This window comes from Phyllopteryx taeniolatus, chromosome 20 (assembly GCF_024500385.1).
Source record: "Phyllopteryx taeniolatus isolate TA_2022b chromosome 20, UOR_Ptae_1.2, whole genome shotgun sequence".
In the NCBI taxonomy this organism is placed as follows: Eukaryota; Metazoa; Chordata; class Actinopteri; order Syngnathiformes; family Syngnathidae; genus Phyllopteryx; species Phyllopteryx taeniolatus.
Window position 1 is genome coordinate 14712047 of NC_084521.1, and position 18623 is coordinate 14730669.

The 18623-nt window shown below is 42.1% G+C and overlaps 1 protein-coding gene across 7 annotated transcripts in view; it reads left to right on the forward strand.

Moving 5' to 3' along the window:
- relch (RAB11 binding and LisH domain, coiled-coil and HEAT repeat containing) overlaps positions 1 to 17307 on the forward strand; it is a 30390-nt gene extending 13083 nt beyond the window's left edge. For 4 of the 7 annotated variants that reach the window (XM_061757801.1, XM_061757804.1, XM_061757806.1 and 1 more), the window contains 20 exons: positions 124 to 147; positions 4480 to 4592; positions 4684 to 4774; positions 5324 to 5395; positions 5526 to 5666; positions 6178 to 6342; positions 6436 to 6583; positions 6676 to 6832; positions 6919 to 7042; positions 7220 to 7268; positions 7405 to 7484; positions 7675 to 7781; positions 7864 to 7963; positions 9214 to 9296; positions 11329 to 11392; positions 11477 to 11615; positions 11691 to 11807; positions 13797 to 13885; positions 14140 to 14210; positions 16300 to 17307. In XM_061757801.1, coding sequence (XP_061613785.1) covers positions 124 to 147; positions 4480 to 4592; positions 4684 to 4774; positions 5324 to 5395; positions 5526 to 5666; positions 6178 to 6342; positions 6436 to 6583; positions 6676 to 6832; positions 6919 to 7042; positions 7220 to 7268; positions 7405 to 7484; positions 7675 to 7781; positions 7864 to 7963; positions 9214 to 9296; positions 11329 to 11392; positions 11477 to 11615; positions 11691 to 11807; positions 13797 to 13885; positions 14140 to 14210; positions 16300 to 16420 — 2055 coding nt within the window. In that variant the 3' untranslated portion in view covers positions 16421 to 17307. The other 3 variants (XM_061757802.1, XM_061757808.1, XM_061757805.1) reach the window with 2 other exon arrangements.
- Positions 17308 to 18623: the final 1316 nt, after the last annotated feature.

Consider the following 18623-nt stretch of genomic DNA (forward strand, 5'->3'; position numbering starts at 1 on the left):
TCATTCCGGCTCAACTGTGTCTATCACTCATGTTTGCGCTCTGTTTGCCTTCACTGGCTTTATTTTTCTTCTTCTCTTTTCGTCTCACTCATTCTCTCACTCTCATGCATGCCTCTCCTCTAGAGATTGGTTGCACATCTTTGCCAGGTGAGTCCTTCACACGCTCATCTGCATGGTTCCTCACACGACCCCAAACGGGCTGTAACGCATGCCTGTTGGCTACAATTGCAGCCTGGCCAGCCAGGGTGTAAAATTGTGTGCGGTCAAAATCTGAACTAACGGTGGTACCTTGATTTATGAGTTCATCAGTTCCGTAACCATGCTCTTAACTCAAATTACTCTTATCTAAAATCAACTTTCCCCGTTGGAAAAAATGTTTACACATTTTTTTGTTAGATGTTTTTGTAAAGAAAAATAGTACTGTATTTTATATATATATATATATATATATATATATATATATATATGAAAGCATAATAAAAGATAATGTAATTAAATTAGCTTGTTTTGTGAAGTGTAATTACGCTGAAATTTAGAGGTGCAATGATTAATCAGTTAATTGACAACTCATCAATTATCAAATTAATCAATAATTTTTGATAATTGATAAATCGTTTATGGACCTTGTTTACAATTGTCTAAATCCTCTGAATTTCAGCCCCTCACCAGTAAATATTAATAATTATATTTATTATAATAATAATAAAGCAGACTGATTATCTTTGTGTTTCATCAAAATTAGGCATTTGCAAACATGTTATTTTACTTTGGAAAACAATTAATCAACATTTCTTTCGTATTTTTTGACGTTAAGGACTAAACCAGTAACTGAATCAGAATTAATTTGTTTCGGCATTTTCTGCACTGTCAATTTGAAATTATCCTGTTTTTGACTAAAGGGATGGAAATTTTTCATCTAATTAATCGAAAAAATAAACAACAGATGAATAAAATCAGCGGCACGGTGGTCGACTGGTTAGAGCGTCAGCCTCACCGTTCTGAGGACCCGGGTTCAATCCCCGGCCCCGCCTGTGTGGAGTTTGCATGTTCTCCCCGTGCCTGCGTGGGTTTTCTCCGGGCACTCCGGTTTCCTCCCACATCCCAAAAACATGCATTATTTGGAGACTCTAAATTGCCCGTAGGCATGACTGTGAGTGCGAATGGTTGTTTGTTTCTATGTGCCCTGCGATTGGCTGGCAACCAGTTCAGGGTGTACCCTGCCTCCTGCCCGATGACAGCTGGGATAGGCTCCAGCACGCCCGCGACCCGAATGAGGAGAAGCGGCTCAGAAAATGGATGGATGGATGGATGAATAAAATCATTAGTCGCAGCCCTAATGAAATTCATGCACACATCTACACTGTAGTACCACTCTAGTCCCGGGAAGGAGGTAATGTTCCAAAGAAGCACTCGCTTTGACGTACTGTGGCACCCTCACATGCACCACCAAAAACTGATCGCCACGCTGCATTGCCGCGGCTGTAGGAACAGAACTCTGTCCCCCTATACTGCAAAGCAGAGCATTTGCAGCTCTTCAGAAGAAGCAATTGAACAAATACAAGACCTGGCGACACGCGCCCAGCAAATTCCTTGTGTGTTTTTTGGACATACTTTTTGTTGAGTAAATAAAGGTGATTCTGATTGCTGGCAACCAGTTCAGGGTGTACCCAGCCTCCAGCCCGATGACAGCTGGGATAGGCTCAGGTACGCCCGCGACCCTAGTGAGGAGAAGCGGCTCAGAAAATGGATGGATGGATGGATAGATTAGAACGTGTACTATAAAAGTTCAATATTTTAGGTATATTACTTCTGCGGAGCAAATGAAAGGTGCAAATGAATGTTCGTATTATAATATTGTTTTGCACTATATTATAAAAGGGCATCTGGGCAGATTGTATTCCCAAAGTTACTGTCAACATCAATTGTGCAACCATTGTTGAAACCTGATAGAAGGTAAGTCTTGTTGGAGTTGTACACACTTGGCCTGCTTTGCATATATCGCCATGGTGATGTTGTTTTAGTCAACTACCAACAGTTATGGAGAATTTAATCTCTTTGTGAAATCAAGAACAACAAACCGAAGTGCAAGAATGGCAAAAACACACACATCAGAACACTGAGGGATCTGTTTTGCGGCGTGGACTTTGTACCTAGTCCGTTAGAGCCATTAGCCATAACACACAAACGTAACCATGTTTCGCCAGTTGCAACTTGAATCTCCTTCCTCTACAAGCGAGGAGACACACCTTCATTTGTTAGATTGTCACACCTCAGAACAAAAGGTTTTTCAAACGGCGGAATGATGTTTTGAAACACTGCCTGCCACCTGGCTACACTATCAGTCATGGTAAATTATTAAACAAAATGTGTTTTCCCTATTTTAGTGTTTTCTAACGTGACGCTATCATTCCAATAAAATGCTTGCCTGTATAATTGCTTTTAAAAATGTGTGGGAAAACTACTCAACAAAAACTGCAAGAAAAGAAATGAGAGGAAACAATTCTGCATTGCTGTCACTCTGAATCATAAGTAGTGATGCTACGCTATGGGTTACATGCAGGTTCTTGTTTCCTAAACATACCAAATAAATAATGTTGTGATTGAGAGCACAATCTTGATTGTATAAATCAAGGTGAAGTAAATGTAGCACACGGCACCACATTTGGAAGCAGTGAAAATTCACATGGGGGCCTTATGACCATTGTGCAAAGGGCGCCGAGACTCCAAAGGAATGTATGCAGTTTAAAGTGACGAGTAGTGCGATAATCTGGGACAATATTGATTATGCAAATTTTGCAGATACTCCTTTGCTGCATAGTTCCTCTTTGCAATGTTAATTTCATTAGTCAGCTGGTTTCTAGCTCGATTATACAGGGCCCCGTCCCCGCTTTGGTATGCGTCCTCCTTAACTTGGCAAAGTTGCTTCAGTTTGGCAGTGAACCACGGCTTGTTGTTATTGAATGTGCAAAATGACTTTGTTGGTACATACATCATCACAGAAACTAATATAGGCTGTGACAGTGTCCGTATATTCATCCAGGCTGCCGGTGAATTTTCAAAGACACTCCAGTCTAAACCACTTTGAAGTTCTTTCTTTGCATCTTCATTGGTCCACTTTTTCACTGTTATCACTGTAGGCTTTGCCCATTTAAGTTCTTGCCTGTATGTCGGTATTAAGTGGATTAAGCAGTGATCAGACGAGCCCAGTGCTGCACGAGGTTTGGCACGGTATGCGTTATTTAGCATAGTATAGCAGTGGTCTAAAATGTTATTTTCCTTGGTAGAACAGTCGTTGTGCTGCTTGTATTTAGGGAGTTTGTGGTTGAGTTTTGCTTTGTTAATGTCCCCAAGAATAATGAGGGGTATTTTTTTTTCAATTTCGTGTACTTGTTCGGCGAGTGTTAGCAGTGCGGCGTTCGTGTTAGCTTGAGGCGGAATGTTGACGCCAGCGAGAATGAATGATGCGAACTCACGAGGCGAGTCGAACTGCTTACAGCTCAACAGCGACTCTAAATGGGGGCTGCAGAAGCATATCCCGCCGCCTTTTGTTTTCCCCGATGATTCCATGTCGCGGTCTGCCCGGTGAAGATGGAAGCCGGGAGCATGACGGCGCCATCGGGTACAGCCTCACAAAGCCAAGTCTCCGTAAAGCACATGGTGTGCAATGAGCTGATCTCTCTCATCCGCTCATTCTGTAAATTAGCAGGAGAGGCAGGTCCTTAAGATGATTAAATCTGATGCACTTTTTTTTTTTTATTTGTGTGTGTGTGTGTGTGTGTGTGTGTGTGTGTGTGTGGGTCACTTGAACTCGACACTTAAAATAAAATGAATGTTTGTGCTTTTTATAAGTGTGCTTCTCTGGGCTGGGCCAGGTGACTCATCACAGCCTATCTTTACCCAAAGTCTCTCCATTTATCCAGAAGGGTGTTGGGGTTTCGTACGCTGTTCCAGCACTGGGGCCGGAAAAATATCATATGCTCCTGGAAAAAAAAATGTATGCACTCTCTAATTTGAGTATGTGTGTGTATGTGTGTGGCGGGAATGTCGGCTTGACCACATTTTGGCCGTGGAAGCCTTGCATCAAAGACAAAGCTTTGCTCTGCCAGGAAGGTTTATGAACTCTGTCTGAACTCTTAAAAAGGGCAGAATTTTAAAGCAAGGGAACTCGTGTGTTAGGTTTCTTCCCTTAGACCGCTGAGTTGAACTAGTGTGTTAGGTGTCTTCCTTTACACTGCTGAGTTCGACAATATGAGTATGTGTCACTACCAAAAGAAATGACTCAGTCTAATGCCAGTAAGGTATTTAAAATTGTAGTACATGTTTTCCCAGTGTCATCGTACTGCTGTATTTCTGTTTCCCAAGTGCCCATTTCCTTTCCTGTCGCTATTTCTTGTTGACTGCCATATCCCTCTGTATGTTGCGCATTTCTTCCACAAAATCATTGACAAGCTTCCTTTCCTTCTCCATTTTATGCTTCAGGAGCTGATCCCTCTCATCCTGTGTACCGCCTGCCTTCACCCAGAGTCCAAAGAGAGAGACCAGCTTCTCCACATCCTCTTTAACTTAATCAAGAGACCAGATGATGAACAGAGGTGTGCGCACTGATGCATATGTCGATAGTTGCACAATGTGTCTGAGGCAGTGAATTGAAAGAAGCGTTGTTTCTACATTTGTTTGTTTCAGACAAATGATCTTGACGGGATGTGTTGCGTTTGCGAGGCATGTGGGTCCCACTCGTGTTGAGGCAGAGCTTCTTCCTCAGTGCTGGGAACAGGTACACTACACAGGGTCGTCTAAGACAGCTTTTCCCAGCTTTCCCCATCTTGCTGTCCTGTGTGTAAGGTACTGATGCGTTTTTGCCAGCATCTTCCGTGGTACCAGAGGCATGACCGAGATTAAATGCCACGCCCTGCAACTAGTGTGTGAAGTTTAGCTTTAGGGAAACTACTGATAAGCAGTCAATAATTTATTATTATAGGGCATGATAAAAATATATTTTTAAAAAAACTTTTGGCTTTTGATTTTGAATGAATATGGTAACATACATACAATTTGTATTTATTTTTTATTATTTTTTTTCCCCCGTGCACTAGCAACACATTTATGATCAATAAAGTCAAATTCCATGGCAACAACAACTGCCGTTATGGCGGCTCAGAATCGCCCCAGAAAGACAACCAGTGTTTTCCACAGGGTCATCATGTTGATGATGAAGTCGCCTTCTTTCCATTCTGCGGCAGCTGCTCTTCCGCCTTCCTCGCTATGTTCGCCTTCTCTTTCTCTCTGTCACAGTTTTACGTTCTTACGCCCTCCTTTTTTTCAGATTAACCACAAATATCCAGAGAGGAGACTCCTTGTGGCAGAGTCTTGTGGAGCCTTAGCACCGTACTTTCCTGTAAGTTGTCATTTGTATCGATTTAAAAACAGTTGATTAACAGTTGGGGGGGGGGGGGGGGGGGGGGGGGGGGGGGGGGGAGAATATTGATGAATAAATAAAATATCTGGGTTTTATTCTGTTTCTACAGAAGGAAATTCGAAGTTCCCTAGTGTTGTCCATGTTGCAGCAGATGCTCGCCGAGGACAAGGCTGACATGGTCCGAGAGGCTGTGGTCAAGAGTCTTGGGATTGTCATGGGTTACATAGATGATACTGACAAATACTCGCAGGTATTTCTTTGTGGGGTAAAATTCCTTTTCCTTCCTTTTTCGCCCCTCTGTGTTCTCTCTATGCATCAGTTGAATACACATCAATATACATCTAAAGCTACCTGCTAATACGACTGTACTTTTAGTTGTACTCAATATGGACAAAAGTATTGGGACACGTGGCCTATACACCTACTAATAACTGCCAATGAGAGGCCTTCTCCGTTGTAGAGAGGCTCACTGCGAGCCAGTGATATTCTTCCACACCAAACCTATCCCACAATGCCTTTGTTCTGTGGGCCACAGTCCTGCTGGCACAGTAAAGGAAGGGCCTTCCCAGAATTATTTCCACACAGAATTGTCCAAAATGTCTCAGTAAGAAGGAAAATTAAGTGAAAACTAAGGAGTCTCGCACCACGCTTGACTGATCAGTTGATTGATTAAAATGTATTTCTGAAGACATGTTGTCCAATGGTGTTCTTAATTCATCCATCATTCCTTGTTTGTTGCCGGTTTGTGTATCTTTCTGCAGGGTTTTGAGCTGATGCTACTGTCACTTGGTGACCCTTCAGAGAGGGTAGTCAGTGCCGTCCACCAAGTCTTCATCCCCGCATTCGCAGCCTGGACAACAGAATTGGGAACCCTTTACACTTCACTCATCCCTTCTCTCTTGGCACGTATAGAGAAACTCCTCATGGTGCGTGTTAACATGCTGACTTGTTTTGTTCTTGTGTTTAATAGAGTGTACTCCATATTTCCTGCGCTCATAGTTATCTCATTATCCCTGTAGCACGGGGAACATGGCCTGGATGAGCACAAGCTGCACATGTTCCTGACAGCACTGCAGAGTCTGATCCCTCCCCTGTTTGCTGTCGTGCTGCAGAATGCACCTTTCACCAAACGAGCCAAACTCCACGGAGACATACCTGCAATAGAGGGTACGGGGACAAGGGAGGGAAGGAACTTTAGTCGGTGTGTTTGCGTTTTGTTTCAGCTGCGTATTGCTCTTACTGAGTTTTTGTCGTTGCAGTGACCCGCTTCCCCAGGCCAGCTTCTCCCCTCCAGGATGTGGCCACCATCATTGGTAGCAGGGAGATGCTGAGTGCCCTGCTGCTTCTCTACGACCACCAACTGGAGCATGAAGGGACCACCGGATGGGAAAGCCTGCTTTGGGTGGTCAACCAGCTGTGAGACCTACACGCACACACAAAGATACTGTAAATGTGTACAGCAAACAAACCTGACCTATTCCATTTTTCTGCGACCACTGAAGACTTCCTCAGCTCATAGAGATCGTGGGTCGCATCAACGTGACCTCTTCCACGTGCGTCCATGAGTTCTCTCGCTTCTTTTGGAGGTTCTGTCGAACCTTTGGCAAAATTTTCACCAACACCAAGGTGAATTCAATCGTGATCTAAACACTCAGGGTGCATGTTCAAGCCTTTTCATTTCAGTGTGTGTCACATTTTTAAACACTTTTCCATCTGTCCCCTTGGTGATGTTAATGTAGCTCTGTCACGTATTTGTGAATAAAGTAATGTGTTTTTTTTGTTTACCCCAATGACATTTTACAGGTTAAACCTCAATTCCAAGAGATTCTTCGTCTATCTGAAGAGAATGTTGGTGAGTTTTGAACCAATGCATTTGCAGCCCCATTAAAAGATAGGCTGTCTTTATCTTTCTTCTGTAGTGAGAACGATGCGCATGACAACTTTGAACTAGTTATTGACCGAAATAGTTACGGTTTTGCCCTCAATAGATGCTTCATCGGGGAATGGTATTCTTACCAAAGCTACCGTCCCCATCTACGCCACAGGAGTACTGACATGTTATAACCAGGTAACATACAGTATTTTTCACTTTATTTGTCAAGATGTGATGTGGTGACGGGGAAACTAAATTTCAAATGACTAGAAGAGTCAAATCTAGTGAGCCATTTAAACATCCTGGCGTCTTTTTTTTTTTTTCCTCTCTTTATTTTTTTTTCTTAATATCAGATATCAATTAACACATTTTTTTTTGTCCTAAGGAGGATGATCGCAAGTTGTTAGTGGGTTTCTTGGAGGATGTTATGACAACCCTCTCTTTGTCCCATGCACCTCTCGATAGCCTGAAAGCTTCTTTTGTCGAGCTGGGGTGAGACGCGCGCACACACACACACACACACACACAGTTTGCACATTAATTAAAGTGTCTGTCATTTGTTTGTTTGTTTTAGTGCCAATCCAGTCTACCATGAGTTGCTGCTCACTGTCCTGTGGTATGGAGTAGTACACACATCCGCATTGGTCCGATGTACCTCAGCACGGATGTTTGAGGTAAAGAAAATAAATAAACTAAACTAAAGCTTGAAATAAAAAAAGGTCAGTTGAACATTTTTGATTAGCAACTAACAACATTTACCTTTTGGTTGTTCTGCCGACACTTAAGCAACAGTACATGATTGTATACTTTGTGTCCAAATAGTGTATATAACTAACAATGTTGTTTATTCATTTTAATTGAAATGTTTAAATTGCATTTTGCTCCATATGTGCTAGCGTTGCTTGCTATTTGCTGCTGTTTAACCTGCATGTCATGTTTAGGTACAAATGTAAAACCTGTATATGTTACTCTGATAGCCAATATTGGGTGCCTGGATCCCGCTGTATATAGCACCTCCAAGTTCTGATCAGGCATTTCGCTGGTCTCAAACCTCACCACATAAATATGTGGACGTGTCACTAAAATGTTAAAGTCAGCAAAAATGTTTTGGAAAGTATAATTTAATTGGACGCATTTTTTTTCTAGTTTCAGGGCTTCAGGTCATTCAGGAAATCTAATCCTACTGTTGTTTTTAAAAGTAAATGCTTGTTACCCCTTTTTTTCCCCCTTCAGTGCAGTTGAATTGTACTTTTGCCAGGCTCCAGGCAACATAGTGCTTACCTAAGCAATGTAACTAAACCGTAACAAATCTCATCTACCTGTCCAATGAGAAGTGTGCCCACATCCACGTGGTGTGTTTGGGTGAGGATGTACTTTAGAGTGGAGTGGAACCAGGCATCTCTTGCTGTAAACTTGTGGAAGGAGGAGTGCTCAGCTGAATCCATGTTTCCCTCTTTTTTTATTGTGAAGTACTTTCCCGTTTTCCACGCACATGCCTCACTGTCACCATCCCATTATGTGTAGCTGTTCACCATTGTCCACATAACTACACGTTGAATTGTGGTGGTCGACCACAGATCCTGGATCAGATGATTTGATTGTTCACTATTTTTGAGTGGAAAGTGGATTCAGTCTGATCTGGAGTCTGTGCTCATAGCCCACAGATTAACATTTAGGGTAACAGAGTTTGTGCTGTGATGTGCCATAGTGTCTGTTGGGTGTTAATTGTCAATTTGAAAAAGCGTTGCTTGCTTTCTATTTGTTGCTCCTTATTTTTATTTTCCCCCCTGCCCTCTTTCTTTGCATTATTTCACTCTTTTATTTATTTTCTCTCTATATCTATCCATCGGCGATGTCGCTCACTCTTGTCCAATGCACCGTCCTCCTCTGTGACATCACGTCTGGCTCTGTCCAACCCGATCAGCTGCTGGTGAAGGGGGTGAATGAGACGCTGGTCGCTCAGAGAGTGGTGCCGGCTCTCATCACACTGTCTTCCGACCCTGAAATGTAAGTGGATCAACATTGACAACAGTAACAGTCAACTGCGCGGCGTCTCTCCCCCCCCCTTCTCTTTGCCGCCTGACAGCCATCACACCGTAGCAGTCAGCCTATCTGGAGCAACAATATCAATCGTCAATATTTTATAAAGATGCTGTTTGCTTTCCTAACTTGGATTAATTTGTAGTGGTTGTATGGAGTTGCACCTGTATAGGATCTGGCTGAGAATCACATAGGTTTTTCATCGTCATGTCAGTTTACGTGTCTCGCTTGTATGTTTGCACGTTGCCTAAATTGCACAACCCCAGCATGCACCCCCCCCCCCCCCCCCCCCCCCCCCCCCCCCACACACACACACACACACACACAATCCATTGAAGCTGAGACCCTCCTCCTTACCAAACCCTCAACTAGTGGCTGGTTTTCACCCCTGATTTTCTCCTTTTTTTCCCCTCTGTCTTCTATATTATCCCTGCTACCTTCTGTTATCACCTCCCCCGCTGTCTCTTTCTCTCTCCCCCCCCTCCTCTCCTCTCTCATCCCGCTCTGTGGTGGGTTTACAGTTGATTCTCCGAGGCATGAGTGAAGCATTAGTAGATCGCCGGGCAGCCCCGGCCCTTATAACTCTATGCAATGGGCCTGAATTGTGAGTCAATCGACGACGGAACACTGTCATCTTGCAGGCTGCATTTCAAATGGTGTGACAAAATCATATATACAGAGCTCGCTCACATTGAGCAGCTGTGACTGTTAAGCTAACGTGTCATCTTCCTGTCCAACTGGAATAATTAAGTGGAAGTCTTTAGCAAAATCCGACTGAAATACTAATTGGCCATGGGATGAGTTCATAAATTCATCGTGCTTACCACATCCACATTTTGAATGAATAAGATTTGGAAGTGAGTGTTAATTTTCTTGGAATGCAGCCTGTTTCTTCGCAACATTCTCCCTACTGTTGCAGTTTTACAGCATTTCTGTTCCTTTCTAATAGATCAATCATTCAACATAATGAGAGAGGTCACTAGAAGGGAGGTCATTGTAAATTCATCATTAACTATATCAATGATGCAATGTACGATACATACCAATCTTGATCAGCTACTTCAGTAACTCTACAAATCGTTAGTTGTACCTTAAAAGTAAATTTGGGAATTAAATGCCTGGATGCTTATTTAGGCTTTAAATGAGCTGTTACCGCAAAAGGCACATGACAAAAAAATAGTTAAATTACATGGGGGGAAAAAAAAAATTATTGGGGCAGGGTGTCATAATCAAGTGAAATGTTAAATATAAATGCAAAAGTCTGCCCCGATCTCCTGTCGCTTGCTAGATGAATTGGTTGATATATTCAATATTTCTTAAAACATTATCTAACAATATGGTTAGATTATTGAGCTTTGTCATTTGTGAAACTTGTACTAAAGCGTTACATGACAAGATAATGCATGTGTACATCGAGTATATGTTCATATGATTGTTTTCTCATGGTTTAACGCGAGCAAATTAGTAATTTAAAAAAATATACACAACTCCATCACTTCTCTTTTTTTCCCTTTTTCGTGTGGTCCTTTTCATGATCGATTTTGTTGGGTTCTAAAGTAAGCAGAAATAGCAGACATATCTAAATGCCGTGTTATACCTTTGCTTTTTTTGTATGATGGTGCTATACCTGCCTGTTTAAAAAAAAAAAAAAAGTTACTTTACCGCCCTACAATTTTTATTTCATTTTATGATGAATCACATAAACACAACTTCTTAGCCAGATCAGCAAAACGATAAAAACCTGTAAAATGTAACATGCAGCCATCAGCAGAACTTGTCTAAATGTTGAGTTTATGCAGCTGCCATCAGCAGTTTTTTTCTGGCCTGCTTACATTATCACAGTATTGTTATTATTTCAAAGCCTCTGCTCCTGGCGTGATGTTTTAAGGGCAACTTGTGTGGACTTGATCGCCAATGTAACAGCAAGACCTATAGTACATGACACAGTGGTTATGAATAGTCACCATACCGTTTTATGTTGCTCTCCTGCTGTGTTTAGCTCTGTGAGGATATCCACAATTCCTGCCTTTGGTACCATCATGGAGACTGTCACGCAGAAAGAGGTAAGGAGTCCAAAATATCTCCAGAATTATGCAAAAAGTGCAATGTACTGTAACGAATGAAAACGTTTGTGTGTTGTGTTTTAGCTGCTGGAACGTGTGAAGATGCAGCTGGCATCCTTCCTAGAGGACCCTCAGTATCAAGATCAGCACTCATTGCACATGGAGATCATCAGGACGTTCGGACGCGTCGGCCCCAACGCCGAGCCTCGCTTCAGAGACGAGTGTATGCGAAATGATGATAACGAAAGAAAATAGGGGTAGACGTATATTTACTTGCCTTTTGCGCTCTTTGGTCCAGTTGTACTGCCACACCTGCACAAGTTGGCGCAGGCGAACAACAGCCAAGCGGTGGAGAGCAAGCGGATCGACATCGCCACCCAGCTGTTCGAGGCCTACAGCGCCCTCTCCTGCTGCTGTATCCTTTTTCGCCCGCGTGTGTTCGGGGTCGCTGGGCTGTTCTGATAGTGCCCTTGATCCTCATGGTCCGCATCAAGAATGGTCTCAGGCTTGTGGTCCAGTTATGTGGGTGTTTTGGCAGAGTTCTTCTGTCATTTGGCAGGAAGCGAAAGAAAGAGAAAATAAGTTTGCACCCCCCCCACGCTTTGGGGCTGGACATAATTACAAGGTTGGTTAAGCAAAGGAGAGGATGAGGGAGGCTGCAAGAGGAAGAGCGTGAGAGAAAAGCAAGTGAACATCAGATTCAGTACTTGGTTCCGTTTACCCAGAATAGCTCTGCCATTCCCGCCCTCCCTCTCTTCCCTTCTCTTCTCTTCTCCTCTCCTGCTACGTCTCCTTGCTTCACACGCTCGTCTGTCCGCTGTGTCTCCCCTGGGAGCCCCACCCCCTGCCAGCACGCACATCGGCAGCAGCGCCACCGGCCGGAGGTTCATTCCTGTGGGTCATCGTCAGGCTGTCATTTCACAGTGCGGGCCTAGTTAAAACGTATTGTGCTGACCTCAGAGGCTTGACCTCCCACGACACTGCTTTCTCTTCTCATCAGCACCACAGCTTCTGAAATGGAACACTCACATCACTCCAAATGTAGATGAGCTCTGTCTGTATCCAGTATGGTGTCGCTAGCTCAGACAGCTGGTCATGGCGATGGAATGTTTGGCCCTATAGTTGGAATCGGCCAAGTATAGCAAAACCATGTTTTTTGGAAAGAACTTGTCATTTTGATGAGGCCTTAACCTGTGATTGGCTGGCGACCAGTCCAGGGTGTAGTCCGCCTTTCGCCTCAAGTCAGATCGTATATCTCCCTGCAACCCTCAACAGGATAACTGGTATAGAAAATGGAGGATTTGTTCATGTTTGGTATTGAGGTAATAATGCCAGTTTTCTTGCATAGCAATGAGAATGGCTATCTTGTAGCGCTTGAGAAGTAACACGTGGTCATAAACCTTTTGAACTCTTGGTTTTGAAAAAAAAAAAAAAAAAAATGGGTCATTGTTCTGAATGTTGCCTATTGAAAACCAGTAGTTGGCAGCACGGTGAACGAGTGGTTAACGCTTCTGCCACCTCTGCTATTTCTTATCAAATAAGCAAGTGAAAATGATCAGTCGGTGTCTTGCATTTATATTGGACAATGGACTGAAGCTAATCCTTTGAGAACCACTACTCTCAGAGGCCCCCCCCCCCTCCCCCAAAATAAAAAATAAGTTTGATTTCCTCAACCATGTTGTGGATATTGAAGATCTACTGTTTTGCGTCAGATATTCACGATCAGTAGGGTTCTTTCTTCTATATAGCAAATCATCTTTAAATCTATTGAGATTCAAATGGATTTTACCTCTTATCTCAATCGTTTGTTCTACCAACCAGCCCAGGAACTTTGAGTTCCCGGTTACAAAAGGTTCCTGTGGCTCGTGCGGTTTGTGTTTCCATCGCACCTGGTTCAGGGTAGCTTAAGCAGATGAGGCTCATGTTGCTCAGTATTGACGCATACTGGGCAAAAGATGTGGGTATTTCAAGAAGAAGAAGAAGAAGAAGAAGAAGCTTGCAGATGACTCTAGATGCGATTTATCAGCTGGAAAATGAAATAGGAACATGAGCCTGAAGCCTCGCACAGTTCCACTACAAATTGGAGAGCAATAAATCACATCTCTAGTCATCTGCAGGCTTCTACATTTCTCGATATATTTATTCAAAAAGACAAGTTTTTCTAATGTCTTGGCATTTAGGCAATTACATTTTTCTTCATGCAAGTTCTCCATCTTTAAAGGTTGGTAGAACGTGTAGAGAGGTGGCAAGAACCTTGGACCCCTTGCAAGGTTCTGTCACAAATTCGAAACCTCTCTCTGTGTAGCCCAGTTTGGGAATCACAGCCGGACATAATTACTAGAAGCACAAGGAAGGAAGAGGCTTCATGATGTCTATGATGCAATCCTTAACCTCGCGTGCACAGTCATATCTGAAGAAGTGATGATCAACCACTTCCTGCCGGGCCTCAGGTGTCTCCGGGCCGACATGGAGCAGCTCTCCCCAGAGCACGAGGTCAGCAGACCGACTTCCCGCACAGTAAAGTCGTGACCGTGTGACACTCCACCCAAAGTGCTTAACAACGCCATCTGCTTTTATTTGCGTCTCTTTTCATATGTGCATTTTTCCCAAGGTGACTAACAATCAGCCGACTCGTGACTTTAGAATTTGTTTCCAGACAGTCAGCCCTATTAAGGAACCTGCTAACATACAAATACTGTACCTTCTTAACGTCATCGTCGTGTTTATCTGTCATATTTCCCCCCCAGGTGATTCTGAGCTCCATGGTCAAAGAGTGTGAAATCAAGGTGGAAAACAGGGGAATGGGGGATGCACAAGGGTGAGAAGAAGTTATTTTTATTTTCCTAAGAATATGCCGTGTTGCACGTGCAATTAGCCACTATACAGATGAAACAACCACAGAGCTCAAGATGAGTTCAAATGAGACCCACTTACGGTGCTTAATCAACTAGATGTCTGGTCTAGAAGAGGTTTTCGTACAAATATTTAGATGTTAATTCGGACTTTACTACCTCATTAGTGTAGGTTAGTCCCCCTTTAGACGTTTTGTACGCCGTAGGAATAGAACTTCATCGTAAACGGAGCACCCCTTGTAGAACACTTAGTCTTCATTTTGAAGAATAAAAGATTTATTACAAATGAATAAAAACACTATTTATTAATATTCTAACAACATATTCAGAGTAACTGATATATGTTTTATAGCCCATTTGACAAATCTTTACAAATGTTCAATGTGCATGAGATTGTCATTTTACGCACATTTTCCTTTTTGCCTTCCTCTTTGAATTTATGTGGCATGCCCAAATCTGTTTTGCGGTTGATGTGTTTTCCTTGAAAATGCACTTCCTGGACTGTGTTCAAGCATATTCTAACACACAGAAGGCCTTTTCTTTAACAGTGAATGTAATTGTTCGCCGTGGGGGAAAATGAAAAAGTAATGCATTACATTACAATACATGACATTAAAATAAGTTGACCATTTAAATTGGTTACAATTTGTGATCATTTGAGTGCGAATTAGCTATGTTTACGTATGTACCTTGACTACAAAATGATGTCGAATTTTTGTGGAAGACGCTGAATATTAAACACCACGAAGCACCACTTTGCACCTTCCACTACATTACGTGTCTGTCAAGTGCCTTCAAAGCAGCAGAGGTTTTACGTTATTTTCTTTTCTTATTTTGTTTTGTTTCGTAGTTCTCTTTTATACAGCTTTGGCAGGAAAACACTTTCACTAATATAAATTAATATAATTTAAGTAAAAAAGACAACATTGCTATTAGGCATATGCAGTTTTCATTAATTAGTTTTCGTACAAATATTTAGATGTTAATTCGGACTTTACTACCTCATTAGTGTAGGTTAGTCCCCCTTTAGACGTTTTGTACGCCGTAGGAATAGAACTTCATCGTAAACGGAGCACCCCTTGTAGAACACTTAGTCTTCATTTTGAAGAATAAAAGATTTATTACAAATGAATAAAAACATTATTTATTAATATTCTAACAACATATTCAGAGTAACTGATATATGTTTTATAGCCCATTTGACAAATCTTTACAAATGTTCAATGTGCATGAGATTGTCATTTTACGCACATTTTCCTTTTTGCCTTCCTCTTTGAATTTATGTGGCATGCCCAAATCTGTTTTGCGGTTGATGTATTTTCCTTGAAAATGCACTTCCTGGACTGTGTTCAAGCATATTCTAACACACAGAAGGCCTTTTCTTTAACAGTGAATGTAATTGTTCGCCGTGGGGGAAAATGAAAAAGTAATGCATTACACTGACATTAAAATAAGTTGACCATTTAAATTGGTTACAATTTGTGATCATTTGAGTGCGAATTAGCTATGTTTACGTATGTACCTTGACTACAAAATGATGTCGAATTTTTGTGGAAGACGCTGAATATTAAACACCACGAAGCACCACTTTGCACCTTCCACTACATTACGTGTCTGTCAAGTGCCTTCAAAGCAGCAGAGGTTTTACGTTATTTTCTTTTCTTATTTTGTTTTGTTTCGTAGTTCTCTTTTATACAGCTTTGGCAGGAAAACACTTTCACTAATATAAATTAATATAATTTAAGTAAAAAAGACAACATTGCTATTAGGCATATGCAGTTTTCATTAATTAGTTAAGCAATAGCAGAAGCTTGTAACTGCTCACTCCAAAGGGGAAGGGATGGTGTCGTTTGACTGTAAAACATCTGGTCGGGCTTGTACTAGCCAAAGAGCGTACTCAGCCAATAGCAACCCAAGTAAACACATTTAGATTGAAGTGTTAAGTCTTATTTACAGTCTGGCCAAAAGTCACACTATTGTAGGTCAATATGAAGTTGACAAAAAGAAGCTTAACAATGTTTTTTTGTTTGTTTTTGTTTTTGTTTTTCTTCCCAGCTCCATGTCCATCGCATCCAGTTTGGTGGGCGAGGATGCCAAGACCAAGTTCCTGAGCAAGATGGGTCAGCTGACCACGTCGGGCGCCATGCTGGCCAACGTTTTCCAGAGGAAGAAGTGAACGGCGTTCGCCGACGCTCTGCCACCACAGCATCTGATGACCGTCCCCGTCTGCTGTGCTCCCAAGTAGATGACCAAGCAGATGTGACGCGCATTTTATATGAAAGGATAGCGTTGGCTTGTTTTTGTTTTCTCAGTCAGTGTTTGTTTGACATCTTAATTTATGAAATGAAGCGCCGCAAAGGATGAAAGTCCAGTATTCCATGATAAGTGGGACATCTTTCCTGGACATTTCAGGACTGAAGGCATCGCTGCACCGCCATGAACCTTTTTTCATCGGAGGAGGAAACAAAATTGAGCGACCTGCAGGAGGTCACCTGATTTTTAACGGGTGTCATTTTGGAGCAAGCAATTCATGGACGGCCTATGATATTCAGCATGTCCAAGCAAAAATGGCACTAAAGGCTTCGATCCTTAAAGTGACAATGAATGTGTGTGTGTGTGTGTGCGTGTGGATGTCATTCCAAATCATCGCCTACTTGAAGTTCTAAATACGTCTTGCCTTTGTTTCCTCAAAGGTCTGTCCGCTCTCCGTTTTGATAGCTTCTATTTTATAACTTATTTTTATCTTATTGGAGAACACACTTTATTTCCAACTTCCAAAGACATTTGCACTTCATTATTTTGTTCTTAACTATCTGTATGTTCTTATGCACATTGAAAATGATCACTACTGTAGTGTTTTATGCTTTTTCTTGTTTTGTTTGACGATCATTTGGGTCATTACATCGTCTTTCTGATTGGATAGTGGGTATTTCGTTGAGTTTTTGGGAGAGGTCTCCTCAGAGGAAAAAAAGAAATAGCTCTCATACATTGAACGGAGTAGTTGGTACTCGTATATATTTGGAATCTGTGTTATGGTGTAATAAAAGATCATTTGTGTATTTACATGTGTACTTGTCAGTTATGAATGTAAGCGGGAAGAAAAAAACACTTTTATGGCTCAAAGTGCCAACAGGTGCTGAAGGCAATAAAACAAAAGTCATTTGACAGACATCAACACAATTGTGGTTGCCCTAGCCCTCATCGCCAACACTTTGATGTGCTGCAATGTCTACTTGCAATAAACCAAAGTCCAGTATGTGGGGCATACCCAACTGTTTACTCCCAACCTTAAACCTTAACTTAAAACCTCATGGGTCTATTAACGCATCAGTATTGTGGAATGTAACCTTCTAAGTAACCGCTTGTATATCATTTTAATGGTCCACGGGTTTGTAATAATGAGAATTCAGTCTTTGACATAGCAAACTCAAATCACTGTCTTTTGGGGTTTACGATATGGGTGGACCAGCGTGGACACCTATGTTCCTAGAAATTGTCACTTAGGTGTTTAAAGTAATAGTATGGAGGGATGTAACTTTAATAAAAGTTAACAGTTTCTACAGCATTTTAACACATTATTTTTTTCATTGACTTAGTCCCCTCAAGTCACCAACTTTTGTGATTTATAATAACGTGTTGGTGTTGATATGGAGGAAATAACCTTCAATTTATGATGAAAACTCAGTCTGTCATTGACAAAACCCTTAAGTTACTGATTTTTGTGGTTTATGACATTGGTGGACCTGCCTAGACACCTATCTTCCTTAAAATGGTCTCTTAAAAATTAAAATGTAACCTTTATAAGTTGTTGTGACTTTGAAAAAATCCCACCTGGTCACAACGGGGCTTTTCCATGCCACAACAATGAGGCGCTCTGTGCACACTGGCTTACAGACTCAAACATTCGAATTTACCTTGCTCTTTGGCCTTCCTCCCTGTGTCATGTGAACACTCATGGTTGACAACGAGGCACTCTGAAACACGCTAGCCTGAAGCCCAGGTGTATATACTGGCTATCCCGTCTGACTCCACGCCCCCGCGCTATTCCGCGTTTCTCTGTGTGATGTGCGCACACTCAAGGTTGACAACGAGGCACTCTGAAGCACGCTAGCCTGAAGCCCAGGTGTATACACTGGCTATCCAGTCTGAATCCACGCCCCCCCCCCCCCCCCCCCGCTATTCCGCATTTCTCTGTGTGATGTGTGCACACTCAAGGCCAAGAACGAGGCGCTCTGAAGCGGCCACACCAGTGGACTATCCAAAGAAAAGATGCATTTTCGTGGCTGCACATCCCAAATCAAACAAATGAATAAATACAAATATATAAAATCACCTCATTTAAAAAGCTTCACTGATACGAACGAACGCGTTAAAGTCCT